The sequence below is a fragment of the Erinaceus europaeus genome, chromosome 4 (assembly GCF_950295315.1).
Source record: "Erinaceus europaeus chromosome 4, mEriEur2.1, whole genome shotgun sequence".
Lineage (NCBI taxonomy): Eukaryota > Metazoa > Chordata > Mammalia > Eulipotyphla > Erinaceidae > Erinaceus > Erinaceus europaeus.
In genome coordinates, this window is record NC_080165.1 from 128,696,323 (window position 1) to 128,715,935 (window position 19,613).

The following is a 19,613-nucleotide window of genomic DNA, read 5'->3' on the forward strand; positions in this document are numbered from 1 at the left end:
AACTTGTTTTCATGCATCTTGAATATGTTCATAAACCAACTTCAGTGTGTCTAAAAACTGGAAAAAATTTTACAAGAAGTGAAGATTAGCCTCTCCTTGGCACGAAGGCTTAGAAATCTTCTCTTTCACATGACAGAACATTCTGTTTGCAATTCTGATTGCTCCACTTGCAACTACACAATTTACTAGAGTGAAATAATTTTGATGATACCTAAAAAAAGAAAAAAGTTATTAAGTATGCAGGCATGCTTGACATTTGATAATATCTAGTTGTCAGTAAGATTTTAGATTGTGTCATGCCAAACCTGATTCTTGAATTAAAAGGAAATATAAAGAAAGAATTTATGGAATGACAATTAATGATAAAACATTCTTCAGGCATTTCATATGTGATCATATGTTAGTTAATATTTACAGTTCATGGCCCTGATGGTTTAGGTTAATTAAGGGAGCCATTTGGGAGAAGGAAACACTCAGACATTATTGTGGGTTTTTATACGGTTCCTAATAAGCCCAGAGACTTGAGGAAGATTTCAAGGTTCTAGAAAACTGAATATATTTTCCATTTGGCCCGTTAGTTACTTAACTGCAGGCCATTTATTTTGGCAAAAGAAAATGTACCTGCTCACTATCAAAAGACCTATGAATTTTAACCATCTTATTGCCCTATTGTATCATTTCAGAACCTTCAAATGAAAAAAGTGGTGATTTTTTTATATTGAAGGATTCTTCTCAGTTTATATGATTTTAGTTTCCATAATTTAAAGTACATATTGAAAATGAATTGCTTTATTTGGTTGCATGTAGACTTTTCAACTAATGAAGTCAAATAGCTATATTTAACATTGCATATTCATCTGTGAAAATAAAATACTGAGAAGTAGATCTAAAGATAACTAAATATGTATATGTCCAGTTAAAGATCTCATCTAAAGAAAATTTCTTTTTGTGTAATAATATGTATTTTACTTCATCTTATGAATTATGCATGCTGGGGGCATATTCAGCTATTTTGTATTGGATATGAAATCTGCTAATATATTATTGTAATATCCATTATGTACATAGGACAAAGTCCAGCCATACCACCGCCACTGTCAACAGACAAAGCTTCCAAAGTCACTCTTGCATCACCTGCTCTTGAAGGCAAGTACTTTGTTTTTCAAATGTCTCCTCTACTATAAATAAAACAGAATGTTAAGAATCAAAATAGGAATAGCAGCAGAAACAAAACCTGTATTTTTTTCAAATAGTATTAATATTTTAAACCAGTTTTCTATTATTAAAATTATAATTTGTTTCTTTATAAAGACCCCAAATTCCAGCTGAAGAGTATATAGTGGTGATTATAGGCTTCTAAAATTTGGAAACTTAATCAGAGTTCAAGGTCTAAATTCTGGTTCTTCCATTTTCTACCATATCTGAATAACCTTAAATGTAATACCTAAACTATCAGGTTTTCTGCTAATAAAATATTGGTAACTAAACTGCCTTCAGAGAGACATTATGATGATAGAATACAGACATAATAATTTCCTTTTTTCATTACTGTAATTCATAATGGTGAACTTATATAGGAAGTATTCTTTCAGAGAAAACTTCATACATACTAGCATGTTTTAGACACTGTGTGACCTGAAACTACAGGATGCATATTTTCCTTTGTGTTCTGTTCAGTTACATGAATATGTTTGCTCTACCTATATGCATTTTACATATGATTTTCAATATCATTGTTAGATAATAATAATTATTAAGAAATATATATATATAGTTAATTTATTTGTGCTAAATGAAAAAAAATACCAGGGTTAGATTACTAGTTCTGCTTTGAAGGATCTATCATATTAAAATGCAGACAATGGGCTTCTTTTAAAAAATATTTATTTATTTATCATCTTTTGTTGCCTTGTTGTTGTTATTGATGTCCTTGTTGTTGGATAGAACAGAGAGAAATGGAGAGAGGAAGGGAGGATAGAGAGGAGAAAAAGATAGATACCTGAAGACCTGCTTCACTGCCTGTGAAGCGACTCCCCTGCAGGATCCTTAAGCTGATCCTTGCACTTCACACCACGTGAGCTTAACCCTTTGAGCTACTGCCCAACTCCCTGACAATGGGCTTCTTACCACTGATGCTATCTGGTATTAAAAAAAAAAATTAAAGGCAGAGAGATAGAATGAAAAAGAACATAGCATTGAAGCTTCCTTCAATGTGGTGGGTGCTAGGCTCAGCCTTGGGTTACGTACTTAGTAAAGCAATGTGCTACTATTCTCAAGTGAACTATTCTGAAGCCCTCAATTTTTTTTTTTTTGAAAATTAAGATGTGACACTTTGTATTTTAGATTTAATGGAGATCTATAATGGAAATAGCAGGTCCTGATGTCAGTCAAAAGTACAATAACTGTGATTCTCAATTTTTATTCTGCAATCTTATGAAAATGTAGAGTCTGTTCAAATAGATTTAAGGTAGGATTAAAGATTCTGCATTTTTTAAACCGAATTTTTAATTACTGCTGATATTGCAAGCCAGAATCACATTAGTAACAAATATTTGGATGACTATGGACAAGGTTTGGAGAAATTATTTAAGAGGTGGAGAACAGTTCCCAAATTCCATTTAGGGGTAAATAGTGATTCATAAGATAATTGATGACATATGGATGTAATTTCTTATCTCTATGTGATAGGTGTTTTTATACCACTACCACCAACAACCCAAATCTCTTTTCCCTATAGGGTACTGAGTAGCCAGTGCCCTCTCTTCCCTTCACTGTTATCTACTAGTCCAGAGTTCTTGGATTTGCTGCAATACATCTGACTCTGTCCAAGCTTCAACCTGCAGTTCCCTCTACTTATTAAGTACCACCTATAAATGAGATTATTTGGTACTGATCCTTTTCCTCCTGGTTTCTCTCACTTAACATAATTCCTTCATGTTCCATACAAGATATAGAAAAAGAGATTTTATCATGTCCTACAGCTGAGTAATACACATCAAAACATCCTTAGCCGGGAGTTGGGCGGTAGCGCAGCGGGTTAAGTGCACGTGGCGCGAAGCGCAAGGACCAGCACTTAACCCGGTTCGAGCCCCCAGCTCCCCACCTGCAAGGGGAGTCGCTTCACAGGCGGTGGAGCAGGTCTGCAGGTGTCTCTGTCTTTCTCTCCCCCTTTCTGTCTTCCCCTCCTCTGTCCATTTCTCTCTGTCCTATCCAACAACGACGACATCAACAACAGCAATAATAACTACAACAACAATAAAAAACAAGGGCAACAAAGAGGGAAAATAAGTTTAAAAAAAAAAATTCTTAGCCAACCTGCCATTAGCACCTAGGTTGCTTCCAGAATTGGGCTGTTACAAACTATGTGCTTCTATGAATATAGGTGTACATACGTCTATTTGGATAAATGCTTTTGTTTTCTTTGGATAGATCCGTGGAAGAGGAAGAATTAGATCATAAGGTAGATAGATTTCTAGTGTTTGGAGGGAGCTCCAGTCTCTTTTCCACAGGCGTTAAATAAATTTACATTTCTACCAGCAGTGAAGAAGTGTTTGGGATGTTTTTAAAAATGTTTAAAATTGGGTGTCGGTTGGTAGCGCAGTGGGTTAAGCGCACATGGCGCAAAGCACAAGGATCTGCATGAGGATCTGGGTTGGAGCCTCGGCTCCCCACCTGCAGGGGAGTTGTTTCACAGGCAGTGAAGCAGGTCTGCAGGTGTCTTTCTCTCCCTCTCTCTGTCTTCCCCATCTCTTTCCATTTCTTTCTGTCCTATCTAACAACGACGACATCAATAACAACAATAATAACTACAACTATAAAACAACAAGGGCAACAAAAGGGAATAAATAAATATTTTAAAAAATGTTTAAAAATTTAAATAGTTTTAAGAATAACTTGTAATATAATCCTTACAGTTATCAGAATGCCACTTGTAGTGAAATTTTGACTGCGGCTACTTGCCTGGAAAAAGACAACAGGTTTCAGCCCAGCACTGAAGTATTCTAGAAAGGGTCACTAGAGAGTGAGATAAATGTCACTGGGAATGATGTGGAAAGGTTGCATTATACTTGTAGATTTTAATAGTATGATATATATATATATATATATATAAATTTTTTATTTGGTTGATTATATTAATTGGATGAATTAGCAGTAGCTAAGCTTTAAATAAAAATTATATTCATTTGGTAAGTCCTCAATACTATAAATTGCCTTAAGGGCACTTCCTGTATACTTAAAGAACATTCCAGGATTGAAACTTTTGTCTGTCATCCAATCAGCTACAGAAAGATTTTATTTGGTCCACAGAGTTCTTTTATCTATGTTATATGTGCTTTATTCTTTCGCTGATTTTTCAAATGTTATTGTCTTAGAATGACATTCCCATTATCTTTACCAATGTCCATGCCTCATTTCAATCAAATGTTATTTGTGAATGTGTGGTAATAATTCTTAAATTCCTAGTAAATATTAATATTTTAAGTTGTCTAGGGTTTCCATGGCAAAATATCACCTACTGAAAGCCTCAAAAGGCAAATTTTGTTTTCAATTTGTAGGGTAGGAATCCAAGGCCAAAGAATCAACAGGAATAAGTTCTAGAGAGCCCACTTCCTTGTTATAGGTGGTTGCTTCTATACCCTCAGATGGAGGAAAGAGCTCCTGTGGTTTTTCCTATTTGCAGTTCTTAGCAATTCTAATAGACCAGGACTCCATTCTCTGATCTAATTTAAGATTAGCTATCCCCAAAGACCCTATTGTCATGTAATAGCAGAATGAGTTCTCAAAAGTGCTAGCTCCTACCAGAGTGGAGAGATTTCATTTATTGCTCAAATCAATTACATATAATTGCAGTGTGATTTGTTGGAGAGAATCCATACTAAGTGAATATAAAAACATTATTAAAATTGGCAGTAAATGGTGAAGAAATAGAAACCACTAAGATAATAATTGGGAAAATTGCATGCTAGTGGACTGCTGTTGATTTATAGAATTCCCAGTAGGGACCCATTCATAGGGAGGGAAAATAAATCTCTCTCTCTCTTTTTTTAAAAGTTTTTACTTATAAAATGGAAACACTGACAAGACCATTGGATAAGAGGGGTACAATTCTACACAATTCCTACCACCAGAAGTCCACATCCCATTCCCTCCCCTGGTAGCTTTAACCCTCTGGGAGTGTGGACCCAGGGACATTGTGGGGTGCAGAAGGTGGAAGGTCAGGCTTCTGTAATTGCTTTCCTGCTGAACATGGGTGTTGAGGAAGTCCATCTCTTATAGTGAAAGTTCCTGGCAGCTTTCACTACAACTGGGGCTTTAGTACTATGGGTGTTGATTCTACGAGTTATCTCAGATTGGTTTAGTTCAATTACTATATATAGACTACCTCAGAGGTGTATTAGGAACAGTTAATTTTAGTTTCAAAAGGACCTCTCAACAGAACCAACTTTTATCTGTTCTTGACTTTCATACATGCTTATATCGGTGTATTTGTGGTTGAAATTGCTCTATGTTTATCACCAGTATCTCTTCTAAAATCAGAGTTATTAAAATGTCAATATGCACAACATCTTGAACAATAAGTATAATGATAATTGTAATATATATATATATATATATATATATATATATATATATATATAACATTCCAGTACAGTCACAATGGGAATCTAAACTTCAACATATGAGTTGGCATGGACGTATTCATTTCATAGTATTTTGTAACCTCTAAACCTAATTGGAGCAGGTAGATAGCATGGTTACGCAAAAAAACTGTCATGCCCAAGGCTTCAAAGTCCAATATTCAATCCCCCACACCACCATAAACCTGAGTTGAGCAGTGGTCTGGTTAAATAATACATAAATGAATAAATAAATAAATCTAGTTGCTATATTAATAAAGCACCGAGAGTTTCTACTTCTCATGATTGAGCATTATTTAAATATTTCTTTGAGTAATCAATATGATCTGGCCTATTTTAGATCCATAATACGTGGGTTTGCAATAACAAATTCTTAACTTGTATCATATGTCATGCTTACAATTGATAAAAATTAAATATTTTTTAAATTTATTAGCTGGACATAATATAACTGAAGTAATAAGGAAAGAACTGTGAATGTTCTCATTATGGCTACTATTATGTATCATTTACCTAGCTAGTAAACAAATAATTTAATAAAAATATATAGGCCTGTTGAGAGAGAGATGAGTCAAGATTATAATTCTTTTCTTATTTGAACTATAATAAAAGTATAAAAAAATAAGATAATTTGACTACATACTGAAATATCACAACCTCAGTGCCCAACTGTTCACATCGCATAACCACTTTATAAATATCATCTTAAGTTTAGCCAGATTCTAAATCTGCTAATGCAAGATAGAGAAACACCAGTGAATTCTAGTATCCCAATTTGTAGATGATATTGATAATCAGATTATTCAGGGGTTGACTCCAATTTATCTCCTATCCGAATTTTAGAAAGTTCTAAGTAGTAATCATGTTGCCTACAGGTTTGTGACTGTGAGTTTACAAGAATTTTTTTTTTGCCCCCAGGGTTATTGCTGGGGCTTGGTGACTACACCATGAATCCACTGCTCCTGGAGATCATTTTTTACCCTTTGGGGGCCCTTGTTGTTGTATCATCGTTGTTGGATAGGACAGGGAGAAATTGAGAGAGGAGGGGAAGAAATAGAAGGGGAGAGAAAGATAGACACCTGCAGACCTGCTTCACTGCTTCCCCTTGGGAAAGCAGTGAAGCTTTCTCAGTTGGGGAGCGGGCGGCTCAAAACTGGATCTTTATGCCATTCCTTGCAATTCGCACCAGGTGCGCTTAACCCGCTGTGCTCCCGCCCCACCCCAAGACTTTTTTAGTAGTATCAATTTTTATTTTTCAGAGAGGCAAAGTCTTTGCTGAAGATACAGGCGCTGAACAACTTCCCCCAAATTCTGAATTACCAGGAGATGCTAAGATAACGGGCTTTGTCAAAACTTGCAGATGTGCTGCCTGTGACTTAATTAACATAATTGATTAGGAACCAGGACATATTTAGTATTAATCAAGCTGTTTTTGGTAAGGCTGATTATGCACAGCCTTCTTTTATGCTCTATTTTAGTCTGGAACTTAACACCAAGTTATAATAAAATGGCATTATGTAAAAGAAATGTACATCTAGCAAGAAGGCATGTTATTTTATGTGAGGGGTATAATTGCAATGGGTCAAAATGTGGAAGCTTAAATGTCTTTGAATTTTAATGTTTTTGAAAATATAGTTTACATACTGTCTGGATTATTAAGCATGTTCATAGATGAATAGAGACAGTTTATTATTTTGTAGTAGTAATAAAAAAAATCACAGGCCCAGTTAATGAGTGAAAAAGATCAACACACCCATAATGCCCTTGAAAGTCTCTTGAAAGCTTCATCTGCTATCTCATAGAACCTAAAAAAAAATATTTCTCACATAACTCACTTCATTCTGCAATGTATCATTGTTATTCTTTAAAAAAAAAACTTAGATTTTATTTATTAGATTGCAACAGCCAGAAGCTGAGGAGGAAAGGATGATAGAGAAGAAGAAAGACAGAGAGACATCTGCAATACTGCTTCAACACTTGGCAGATCTTTCCCTTTGCAAGTGGGGACCTGGAGCTTGAACCTGGGTCTTTTGTGTATTGTAACATATGTGCCACCACCCATCCCCAGTATCATTGTTATTTTTTATTATTATTATTGATTTAATAATGATTGACAAGATTGTAGGATAAAAGGGATACAATTCCACACAATTCCCAACACCAATGTTCTACGTCTCATCCTCTCCATTGGAAGCTTTCCTATTCTTTATCCCTCTGGGAGTATGGCCAAGGATCATTATAGGGTACAGAAGGTGGGAGGTCTGGCTTTTGTAATTGCTTCTCTGATGGACATAGGCATTGGCAGGTCGATCCCTGCTCCCAACCTATTTCTATCTTACCCTAGTGGGGTGGGGCTCTGTAGAGGTGGTATTCCAGGACACATTATCTCAAATTACTTATCGAATGACTCAAAGTTATGTTTTACCTTTTTTGAATCTCACTCCTTTCTTTCCACATACTATCTACAACCATAGTAAATTTTTATTGCTTTGAATCTGAACAGAAAAAAAAACACATTCAATCAACTGTTTCCTTTACTCTAGCTACATTTTAAAAACCACATTTGAGGGAGATGGGCGGTAGCACAGCAGGTTAAGCACACTTGGCATAAAGCACAAGGGTGGCTTAAAGATCCAGGTTCGAGCTCCCAGCTCCCCACCTGCAGGGGGTCACCTCACAAGTGGTGAAACAGGTCTGCAGGTATCTATCTCTCTCTCCTCCTTTCTGTTGTCTGTCTTTCTCTCCCCCCTGTCTTTCACATCTCTCAATTTCTCTTTCCTATCCAACAACAACAGGTATAACAACAATAATAGTAACAACTACAACAAATGCAACAACAAGTGCAACAAAAAAATGGGGAAAATGGTCTCCAGGAGCAGTGGATTCATAGTGCAGTAGTGCAGGCACCTAACCCCAGCGATAACCCTGGAGGCAAAACAACAATAACAACAACAAAAACATTTGAATTGAAGACAGTTGTATTAAAACTATTTAACATAATAACCACCTCATGCAATCTTTTGGATCATTTATCTTAATTTCCAATTAATTATGTACATATGTTAAATTAAATCAGCATAAATATAGTCACAACTTAAATATAATATTAATTTTCATGATCTTTCAAAAAAGTCTCCCTTTGCTTATTGGAAACTCTCACCAGAGTTTAAAGAACTGTAAATGCAAATATTCACAGTAGCTATTCATCTATTTTGTAAAAGGACTAAATCTGGGGGCCAGGTGGTAGTACAGAAGGTTAAGTGAACATAGAGCAAAGTCAAAGTGTAAGGATGGGCATAAGGATCCCAGGGTTTGAGCCCCCGGCTTCCCACCTGCAGGGGGGTCTCTTCACAAATGATGAAGCAGGTCTACAGATGTCTTTCTCTCCCCTCTCTGTCTTTCTCTCCTCTCTGGATTTCTCTCTGTCCTATCCAACAACAGCAATACCAACAGTAACAACAACAAGGGCAACAAAATGAGAAAAATGGCCCCCAGGAGCAGTGGATTCCTAGTGCAGGCATTGAACCCCAACAGTAACTCTGGAGGCAAAAAAGAGAAGAGACTATATCCATTTGAGTAACCGTCCCCACTCCATTAAATACCAATAATATTTTACTATATTAACAATATAGACGGTTTTAATCCTTATCATGAAAAACCCATGTTTATCAAATATTTGAGAATACTTCTTTGGAGAAATTTACCACTTATTGCTCTGAGATCAAATCCTCAATGAGTAAAAGAACAGTATACTAGGTTCCCTCCTCAAATACACATATACACATACACACACAAGCTGATTCATGAAGATTTTTTATAAGAATACTTACCAAGTATGAGCCTATTAGTTTTAATTAAAAATGTATGAAACTTGTTTTCTTTCTCTTACTCAACAGAAAATTCCTTCCACAAAATACGGCATTTTTTTTGTTGTTACTAATTTTTAAAAATCAAAGACATCAGCCAATATGTTGTCACTGGATATTTAGCAAAAAAGTTGCCACAATTTTTCTTTCTCTTTTTTTATGAGATTTTTTTTTCCCCTGGAAATTGGTGCCAGAACTACAAATCCACTGATCCTGGCAGACATTTTTTTTTCTCCATTTTATTAGGTATACCAGAGAAATTGAGAGGGGTGGGGGAGATAGATATAGATAGTTAGATAGATAGATAGATAGATAGATAGAGAGAGAGAGAGAGAGAGAGAGAGAGAGAGAGATCTGCAGACCTGCTCCACCATTTGTGAAGTGTGCCCCTCCCCCCATAGTCCTCTCTGAGGGTGGAAAGCCTGGGGTTTGAACCTGGATCCTTTTGTGCATCCTTGTCCTTCATATTACCTGCACTTCACCTGGCCAGCTACCACCTGACCCCCCATAATTTTTACTATGGGAAAGATATGAAAGTAAGAAGCTAAATGATCATTTAAAATTAATAATATATTATTTCTTATTTTTTAAAGATATATTTTATTGGAAAAAGATAGAATTGTGTGTATATGGGAGGAAGGCAGAGAGTACCTCAGCTCTTGGAGATGACAGTTCTGGGAATTGAACCTGGAGCCTCTAGGCTGATAACTTATTAAATGTATTCACTATGTTAAAGTTACCTTTCATGTTCTATTACAATAAGAAAGACAATCTGAATGAGTGAAATTAAAACAGAACATGAACAAGTATCCAGCCTTCTTGAAAAGCATGTAATTGGTATATACTGTAATGACTGGCATGTCATATTACAAGTATAGACACTATTATAAATGTCATATATGATCATGACAATGTAAGAAAGCCGAAGTTCCAACTTCTGATCTATTTTAAAAAAACAATCACTTGTATGATTTTTGACAAACCAATCTTAGTACATTTTTTTCTTTGCTTGTCAACTGAGAATAGATTGAAGCGGTACTCTAAGTTCCTTTCTCTTTTCACATTTAGATATCTAAAGTTTGTTTTTTATGACTAACAATTTAGTAATAAGTTGCCAAAGAGCAAAGTGAAAAATTCAAGCTTCTACAATAGAAGGATAAATAGCCAACCTTCTTGGATAAGGTATGGTTGTATATTATGGATAAATATGCCAAATGTTTTGGGAGTACAAAGCAAGCTCTCATAATGAATGCTAACATAAAGTCAAATTGGGTTGTACACATCATAAAGATTATAAAAGTTAGAGTGAAAGTGAAACATGAGTGAGGCAAAGTTATAGAATAATATGGCAAAGATGCATTGGGTCATGAAGAATAAGTTCGTAGTATTTACACAGAGGAAAAAGGAACATAAGAAATTTATTATAGATGATTTCCTACCGAGGATGCATCTGAGGACAGTGCTCTAAGGAAGCTAGTAACATTTTATTTACAATTCTATTAAACTAAGAACTTTATCACCTTAGCTCTTCAGAGAGATATATACCCTGTGAGGCAGAAAGCATAAAATAATAAAATCGAAATTTGGCCCCAGTTCTTATTCCATTAATTCTATGAAATAATAAATTTTATCAAACTTTTAGTTAATGTAATATTTTCCTTTGTTGTGGGGTGAGATAAACTCTCTTTTGGCATCTTTAATAGTATTCATCTTTAGTAATAAAAAAAACATTACTTTTAGTGCCTACTTTGAAAGTCACTAAGGATGAAATGAAATAATGTATAAAACAGCCTACTATAGTGTCTAGTATCGTTCTGCACTCAAATATTAATTGCTATTATTTTTATAATTTATCTATCTATATATCTTTCATATAGCTAGCTAACCATTTTTCATGCTATATTTTTGAAAACAACATATTTTAATTCTCATTAAATACCTATAGAAAATAAACATAAGTATGGTAAGTATATTACGACATTAATCAATGTACATGAACTTTATATAATTTCTTAGCACAGGACTGGAATCATATCCCAAAAAGTTTTTTGTTCACAGCTGAAACTTACATCCCTCCTACAAGACTAGATTAGCCTGATAGAGAAACTTAACAGAGTAGATGTATGATGATAATTGCATTTTACATCATGAATGAATATGGGGTAGGATTTCAAATTTTGGCAATAATACACATTTAGGAAAGTGTTGCTCATGGAGAAAATTATGTTATATCTAAATAACTGCTCTTAATATTCAAAGCAACTCCAAAAAATGACTAGGGTTTACTCACTCTACTAGAGATACGAATTATATAAACTCCTTAAGATAGCCTAGTTCATGGGAAAGCTATCGGGGGAGGGGGTGGGATATGGAGATTGGGCGGTGGGAATTGTGTGCAGTTGTACTCCTCCTACCCTATGGTTTTGTTAATTAATCCTTTCTTAAATAAAAAAAATATATAAAAAAAATAAAAATAAAAATAAATAAAAGATAGCCTAGTTCAAACAGTATATAATTGGAATTGGAAGCTAGGCTTCGTCTATTTCTATTATCTTAAACTAGCAATTAACTCAAGGTTGAGGATAATTGTTAATGTCTTATCTGACCTTGGCAAATGAGAGACATTAAGAATAAAAACAGGTTTTGGAAGATGATAGTGAGACCAGCTTTGTGTTGCCTGGGTGTATCACAATCCCTGGCACATTTGAAATATAGGGTAAATATCTAATGGATACCATAGTTATAAAGTCTTGATCAGAGATAGAGTTAAAGTAAGACTAAAAGGATGGCTTTTTTTTTTTTAGACCAAACCTGAAAACGTGTAAGAAAAAGTGTTTTACATGCCTACCAGCTTTGTAACACTAGGAGAAGGAAGCTCAGTGTAAGCGATGCATTTTAGCAGGGAACACGTCATCAGCACTCTGTAAAATGATATTTGTTACTTTGGCAGTGAATCAAAATGAGATTGTGAGATTAGATGTCCTTCTCTTTCTTTTTTTTTTCAACACAAAGAACATTTCTTTCTAATACAATACAAGTTTCCTAATGAACCGAAACATTTATAGAGCTCAGAAAACATAGCCCTGTAGCATATGAGGCACCTTGCAAGAATAACTAACTCTTGTTAGTAGAGTTAAAAATAATCCTGACCTTTTCCTGGGAATAGACTATATTCCAACAACTGTACATTGCATTTTCTAGCTTTTCCTTATTTAATATTCAGTTCTTTTATTTGACTGATGTTTCTGTGCCTACTTTGCAGATATGAGGCTCAGCTAGACTTTAAACTTAAATATATATATTTCCTTCCTTATTTCCTTCCTTTCTTCCTTTTTCTCTGTCTTTCTTCCTCCCTTTAATTTTTCTTTCTTTCCTTTTTCTTACTCCATTAGTTCTGCAAAAACAAATTAAGTAAGCAAATAAATATTAAATTATATCTAAAAAAATGCCTTCACAGCAACCTCTAGACTGATTTTTGACCAAAAACAACTGTTAAACAGTACATAGCATAAGAAAAAGAAAATAATGCCTTCATTTTAGACTAAAAGATTTCTGATAGTTATTGATTTTTTTTAAACTTTTCATGTTGAAATGACTTTTTATTTACAGAAACATTGTAAAGGTAGTACATAGAATTTTGACAAACCCTTCAACAAGAATTTTTTCACTATTAGTACATTACATGACCTAACAAATACAAACAAATTGGCTTTGGTAAACTGCTATTAACTATTTCAGACTTTATTCATTTTTTTTAAACTTTCAGTGGACTTTTTAAAGTTTTTTTAAAATTATTGTTTACATTTGTAATGTGGACACAAATATTAACACCTGTATTTAAAGTTTTTCCTCCCATCTTAATTACTGAGCAGTAATTCAGTTATGCCGTAAGTTTTGTCTTCTGCTTCATCCTGTCTAGGTATGACTTCAGTGTTTGTGTTCTGCTTAAGATTGGTTGGGTGAATTTAAGAGAACTCGGAGAATAAAACAATTCATGTTTTAATAGGAATGGCAACTCCTAGGAGAAAATAAATAAGATGTGAGAGCTGACAGAATAAAGATCAGTAGAGGTAAATAGGAAACCAATGTGGAATAAATTATTAGTGAACTTTTGGTGTAGAGAAGATCTTCAGTAGATCAGATGAGATGAGCAAGGGTTGGGAACCTCAGGTAAATTAATCTTTGGAGGAATTTATAATACATAATACAACATTAGTTGTTTGAGAGTTTTCTGTAAATCTTTAATTTATTTTCATACCATTCTGAAGTCTTAGACAAATCATTTCTTATGACAAAAATAGTTGTAGGACTAAATAGAACAAAATAGTGATGTTGAAATTCTTGCTTGTGATATTCAACTTAGTGTCATGAAAAAGTAGATAAGTTTTAACAACTGCTTATTAAGTAATTTAAAAAATACAAAAAAATATTTTGAAAGTGTTAAGGAAATTAAAAATGGGAAGGAATGGGGGTTTTTATATCTATAAATGTAGATCTTAATAGACACCACATATATGTCATAAAAATTTATATCTCTAAAACTAGAACTTTTCTCTATTTAGTTTTGATTCCCTACTATTGGTTATTAAAGTGATATTTTGTGAAAATTATTAACCTCTTTTTCACTGGCCTGTGTCTATGAGAAAAACATTTTATCCCTGTTGCAGATTTGATTTTTTTTCCCCTTTTGTTTTGCTCTAGCTGTATAAAATAACTGTTGTTAAGTCTTTTCCCACAACATTGAAAAAAATTATTATCTTTATTTGTTGGAAAGAGATAGCCATAAATTGAAAGGGAATGGGGTGACAGAACAGGAGAGAGAAAGAGAGATACCTGCAGGCCTGCTTTACCACTTGCAAAGCTTTTCCCCTGCAGGTGGGGGCCTGGGGCTTAAACCTTTTCCCCTGTGCATTGTAATATGTGCCCTCAACCAGGTAAGCCACCATCCAGTCCCTTCCCACAATATTTTTAAGTCTTAAATTGGAATTATATCCAGTGATATTATGCTGTTTGTCTTTCCATTTATTGGTATAGTGTATTGTTTTTACTGATTTTCATATGATAAACTTCCCTGACTAAAATGTAGAAGAGGAATTTCACAAGATTGAGCACAAATTTGTAATAAAATCTCTAAGTAATATACCTCAACTTATCAAAGGTGACATACTACAAACTCACAGCTAAATTACAGTTTGGTGACAAATGCACTTTGATGTGCATCTTCATCTGAGGAATAATGAAGCAGCAACAAGAAACTAAGTTCATCAAGTCCATTGCCATGTTTTGTGATCATATCAGGGTACTAGTCATAGATAATTGTTAATCTAGGCTCTATGACAGCCTTGTCACAGAAAGAAAAATAAAATAACCAGTTCAAAAAATAGTCATCTTTCTACTTGTACATGTTGAATTTTTGTGGGACGGAAAGAAACTGGTAAAATAAAAAATGTTAAAAATTTCCTTTTTTTCATTAATTTCTAGTGCATTACAGATAAATAGTATTTTCCACACACCATATCTATGAGTGTATATATATATATATATATATATATAATTTAAGGGAACGGGGTATGGGGACACATTTCTTTAATATGTTTAAAACAAATTTCTAACTGTTAAATTTTTTGCTCTTTATCTATTTCAGAAACCAGTAGAATTTTTATATTGTTTTGTATTGTTGGTTCTCCACTAATGCAGTCCTGACTATTTCTGTGTGCCCTTTACCAACTGCCATTTTCTAATTGTTTGTAGAAAAGCAGTTTTATTTACTTAACTTAGACTAAAAATACCCGAATCCCAGTCATGGAAGGTTAGAAAAACATCATTCATTATGACATATAAAATTTGGATAACCTCTATAATAGAATCGCAAAGAGAGGGGAAATAAAGCATAAGATGAAAATGAGACATTTGCTGTTCTTTTTCCCCTTTTGCCCGAAACAAGCACCTTAGAATGCTTGTTCACAATTACAATTTACTGTATACATTCTCTGCCACTGCTATGGCATAAAACTTAGAAACAAGAGACAAACCCATTACAATAGTTTAGAAAGTATAAAGTAAGTAATTTAATTTTTCTTTCATCTGATGTTAATTTATGCTGGAACTAATAATGTGTTTGAGGATCAGAATGGCTCATTGTGGAGAGAATTTCAGTCCCAACCAGGCTTTTCTGTGATCTCTGTCAGAAAGAGTCTTTACATTAGGGCTTTTTTTTTTTTTTTAATTTATGTTTGACAGAGAAAGACAATAAGCTGATAGGTTCTCTTTCCATAGACATGGTTAAATCAGAAGCCCTCTGAAAACTCCTTTGGTTTTTACAAACAGCAAATAAATTGGTAGTGAGAGTGAAGAGGGAATCAGTTATGTGGGTACATAGTCTGGTATAGAGGGAAAGAGTAGTGCAAATTATTGGGTGACAACAAAATCAGAAAGATGATTTTTGTAAAAGAAACATTGGCTACTTTCATATGCAAGCAGAGTATAATTATGTTACTTATATATTTCATAAATGAAAAATCTAATTCTATTGCTGTCAGATCACATATAGAATAGAACCAATATTGCTTTGAAGAAATGCAGAATCTTCTGAGGTTGATATTTTAAATGAATACACCATGAATAAAATAAGTCTCACAATGGCAGCTTAAAGGTCTAATTCATAAAAATCTTATTAAAGTTCATAATTTATATCTGCTTTTTGTGGACTTATATTCTTATTCATAACCCTCTCGGAATAGAGCCATAATCACAGGCAGAGTGTATAATGGAAGAATTAATTCGATCTGAACTAAGGTATGTATATTGTAGCACCACAATAAAATCCTACTATATTACTTCAATGGATAGAAGTTATGACACAAGAACATTCTCATAAACAAACAAACAGAAAAGATAAAAAAAATGCCTTCCATCTTATAGTGTCAAATATATACTTTCATTCTAAAATTCAGCAAAACACTGATGAATTAACATTAATTTTTAAATGAAACATTTATTCTCCTACACTAAGAAATTTAGAAACATGGATAGTGAGTTGAGATCTTACCGTGATTATGGTACTGATGCTTGACATAAGCTAAGATATATTTATAGGTTATCTTTATTTTAATTATCTTCCAGTTTGGCAAGTGGCACCAAAAAGTGATGTCTCACAAATGACAATTCGTCTGTCTGGCATATGTATTTATCTAGATGAGATGTAAAATACTCTCCTACATAAAATTTCTGCCACAGAATTTGAAAGTAGTGGTATTTAAATCAAAAGTATCTTTATTCAGATTTTTATCCAAGATTTGCATATTTAATATGCATAAACATTTAGGAAAAGACAAAATGGAATTAAGTTTGTTTATTTCTGACTCTACAGCTATGAAAAATTGGATGAGTTGGAATGGTATATGGCAGACACATTTAGGCAAGACTGTTAATATATTTCTCTCTATGGCTTTAACTTATCTCTTAGAGTCATGCGAAAGAGTTCTTTTACAATTATACTTCTAATGTTGAAGGATAGTGTTGTCTGTGATCTTATAGGTAAAAAAAAATCTCTTCACCTAAGGGAATGAATTAATTCCAGTATTTAATAAGATGCAGTCATTAGTAGATAACTCAGGCATTCATAATAGAACCATACATTGAATTTTTCAGCATAGTAATCAACTGATCATAGTTCTGGATAATGAAAATCTTGTAATGCTTGCATCTATACTTGAGATGAGAGACAAGTAGCAAAGAGAAAGTTATTTCAGTTACCAGGAAAATAGCACTATTAATTGAAGATTAAAAAAAAATGTCTCGCATGAATTGTGCTTATCACTGCCATAAGCCTAGAAGCACTTAATATTCCATTTTAAAATTTCGTACTTAAACAAAAATTAGTTGTTTGGAATGAATACACTTACCAGAAAAATATCCTGGATTGTCCACTTGTAATGTGATTAAGTGTTAAGTACTTGAAGTTTCTTCTGCCTCTCTTATTTATGGCTCCCCAGATCACAGAAACAAATCTTTCACAAAGACTTATAAAGCTTCCAGAAACTATTCTATGTGACATTCAGACACTGCAACCTCTGACTGCAGATTCCTGAGCACTCTGTTGCTACAATTTACTCAGAAAGGGCACTCAAAGTTACATCCCCAACTCACTGCCAGACAACTGTCACCAGGTTCCAATGTCCATTGACAAGAGACAGGTTAAAAAAAAAAAAGTTAAAATAGATAACATACATGGTTTATTTTATTTTTTTCTGATACTAAGAATACAAATATAATTATTTATTTTAAAGTATTTATTTATTTGACAGGGAGAATTTGAGAGGCAAAGGGCGCTAGAGAGGGAGAGAAAAAAAGAGAACCTGCTGCACTGCTGCACTGTCTGTGAAACTCCCTGGAGGTGGGGAGCATAGGCTTGAACATGGGTCCTTGCACATTATAACATGAATGCTTTATCAGGTACATCACTGACTAGGCTCTATAAAATACACTTCCTACAACATAAGATTGTTTATTGTAACATTCCTTGAAAATTATATTTGAATTTTATACATTAATATATTACTATAGGTACTCCACAAAGAATTCTTTGCTTCAAAAAAATGAAACTTTCTTTTTTCATTATTTGGAAGTAATATGATGATTGGCACACAACTTTTTTTTTTTGCATTTCTGTGATATACGTAGTGGGCTTTGTAAATATTGTCTAACACTGAGACAATCCTATTATTTTGCAAATGGGAAAATAAGATTTAATAATATTCAATAATATTGACCTAAGTCACAGATGTATCTGTAGGAAAAAAAAGTACCTAAAGATAATGTTTCATTCAAAACTTGTCTTTCTTTTTGGATGAATATTTCTAAAGATGATATTTTAAATTAATTCTTTAGAAAAAGAAGAGGAAAAGAAGAAAGCTGAAAAGAAAGTGACTTCTGAAACAAAAAAGAAAGGTGAGTAATTTAAAAACAAAGCATATATAAATTGTTATTCACAGTACTGGTAAAGTTTCTCTTTTCTAAGAGAGTATTCTAGTATGTTGACAATGGTTTTGGAGATTTATACATATTTTAAATGAAAGTGATTTGATATATTTTTAAAAATTTAATACATACCTAGGCACTTTTAAAAAATTTGTTGCAGGGAGTTCGGCGGTGGTGCAGTGGGTTAAGCGCACGTGGCACAAAGCCCAAGAATCCGCTTAAGGATCCAGGTTCCAGCCCTGGCACCCCACCTGCAGGGGAGTCGCTTCACAAGCCGTGAAGCAGGTCTGCAGGTGTCTGTCTTTCTCTCCCCTTCTCTGTCTTTCCCTCCTCTCTCCATTTCTCTCTGTCCTATCCAACAACAACGACATCAATAACCACAACAATGTTAAACAACAAGGACAACAAAAGGGAAAATAAATAAAATGTTTAAAAAAATTAAAAAAAAATTGTTGCAAAAAAATTTTTTTTGAGAAGTCCCACATCTCTTTAATTCAGAATATACTGAATATATAATTCAGAATATACTTTAATATATAGATGTTATGAATTTGATGATTTCTACTGAATTCATTCACAGTTTAGTGAAAATGTCAATGGATAAAGCTAGGTATTTTACATATTATTTAACATAAGGAAGGAGTTGGCTTATCAACTTGCTTTATGTATTTATTTATTTATTTATTGCCTCCAGGGTTATTGTTGGGACTCTGCACTTGCATTACAAATCCACTGCTCCTGTGGCCATTTTTTAAATTTATTTAATTTTATTTATTTTATTTACTTTTTTGGATAGGACAGAGAGAAATTGAAAGGGGACGGGGGAACATAAGGATGGGAGAAAGAGAAAGATACAGACCTGCAGACTTGCTTCACCACTTGTGAAGTGGCCACCCTGCAGTTGGAGAGCCCGGGGCTCAAACCTGGAATCTTTGAGTGGAACTTTACACCTTGTATTATGTGTACTTAACAAGGTACACCACAGCCCGGTAACCCCCCATGTTTATTTCTTTATAGATAGTAGTTTTGTGGGGGTTTTTTCCCTAGCCTCAATATCATTTTATTGAGAGAATGTTGATTCACAAGATTGTTGCTATCACAAGGGTATGTTTCCACAAGATACATTAGT

The 19,613-nt window shown here is 33.8% G+C and overlaps 1 protein-coding gene across 5 annotated transcripts in view; it reads left to right on the forward strand.

The window, feature by feature from the left end:
• LOC103126218 (triadin) overlaps positions 1-19,613 on the forward strand; it is a 279,909-nt gene that overhangs the window by 176,975 nt on the left and 83,321 nt on the right. For all 5 annotated transcript variants that reach the window (XM_060190509.1, XM_060190512.1, XM_060190510.1 and 2 more), the window contains exon 10: positions 18,395-18,454. In XM_060190509.1, the coding sequence (XP_060046492.1) occupies positions 18,395-18,454 (60 nt within the window). The remainder of the gene's footprint in view (positions 1-18,394; positions 18,455-19,613) is intronic.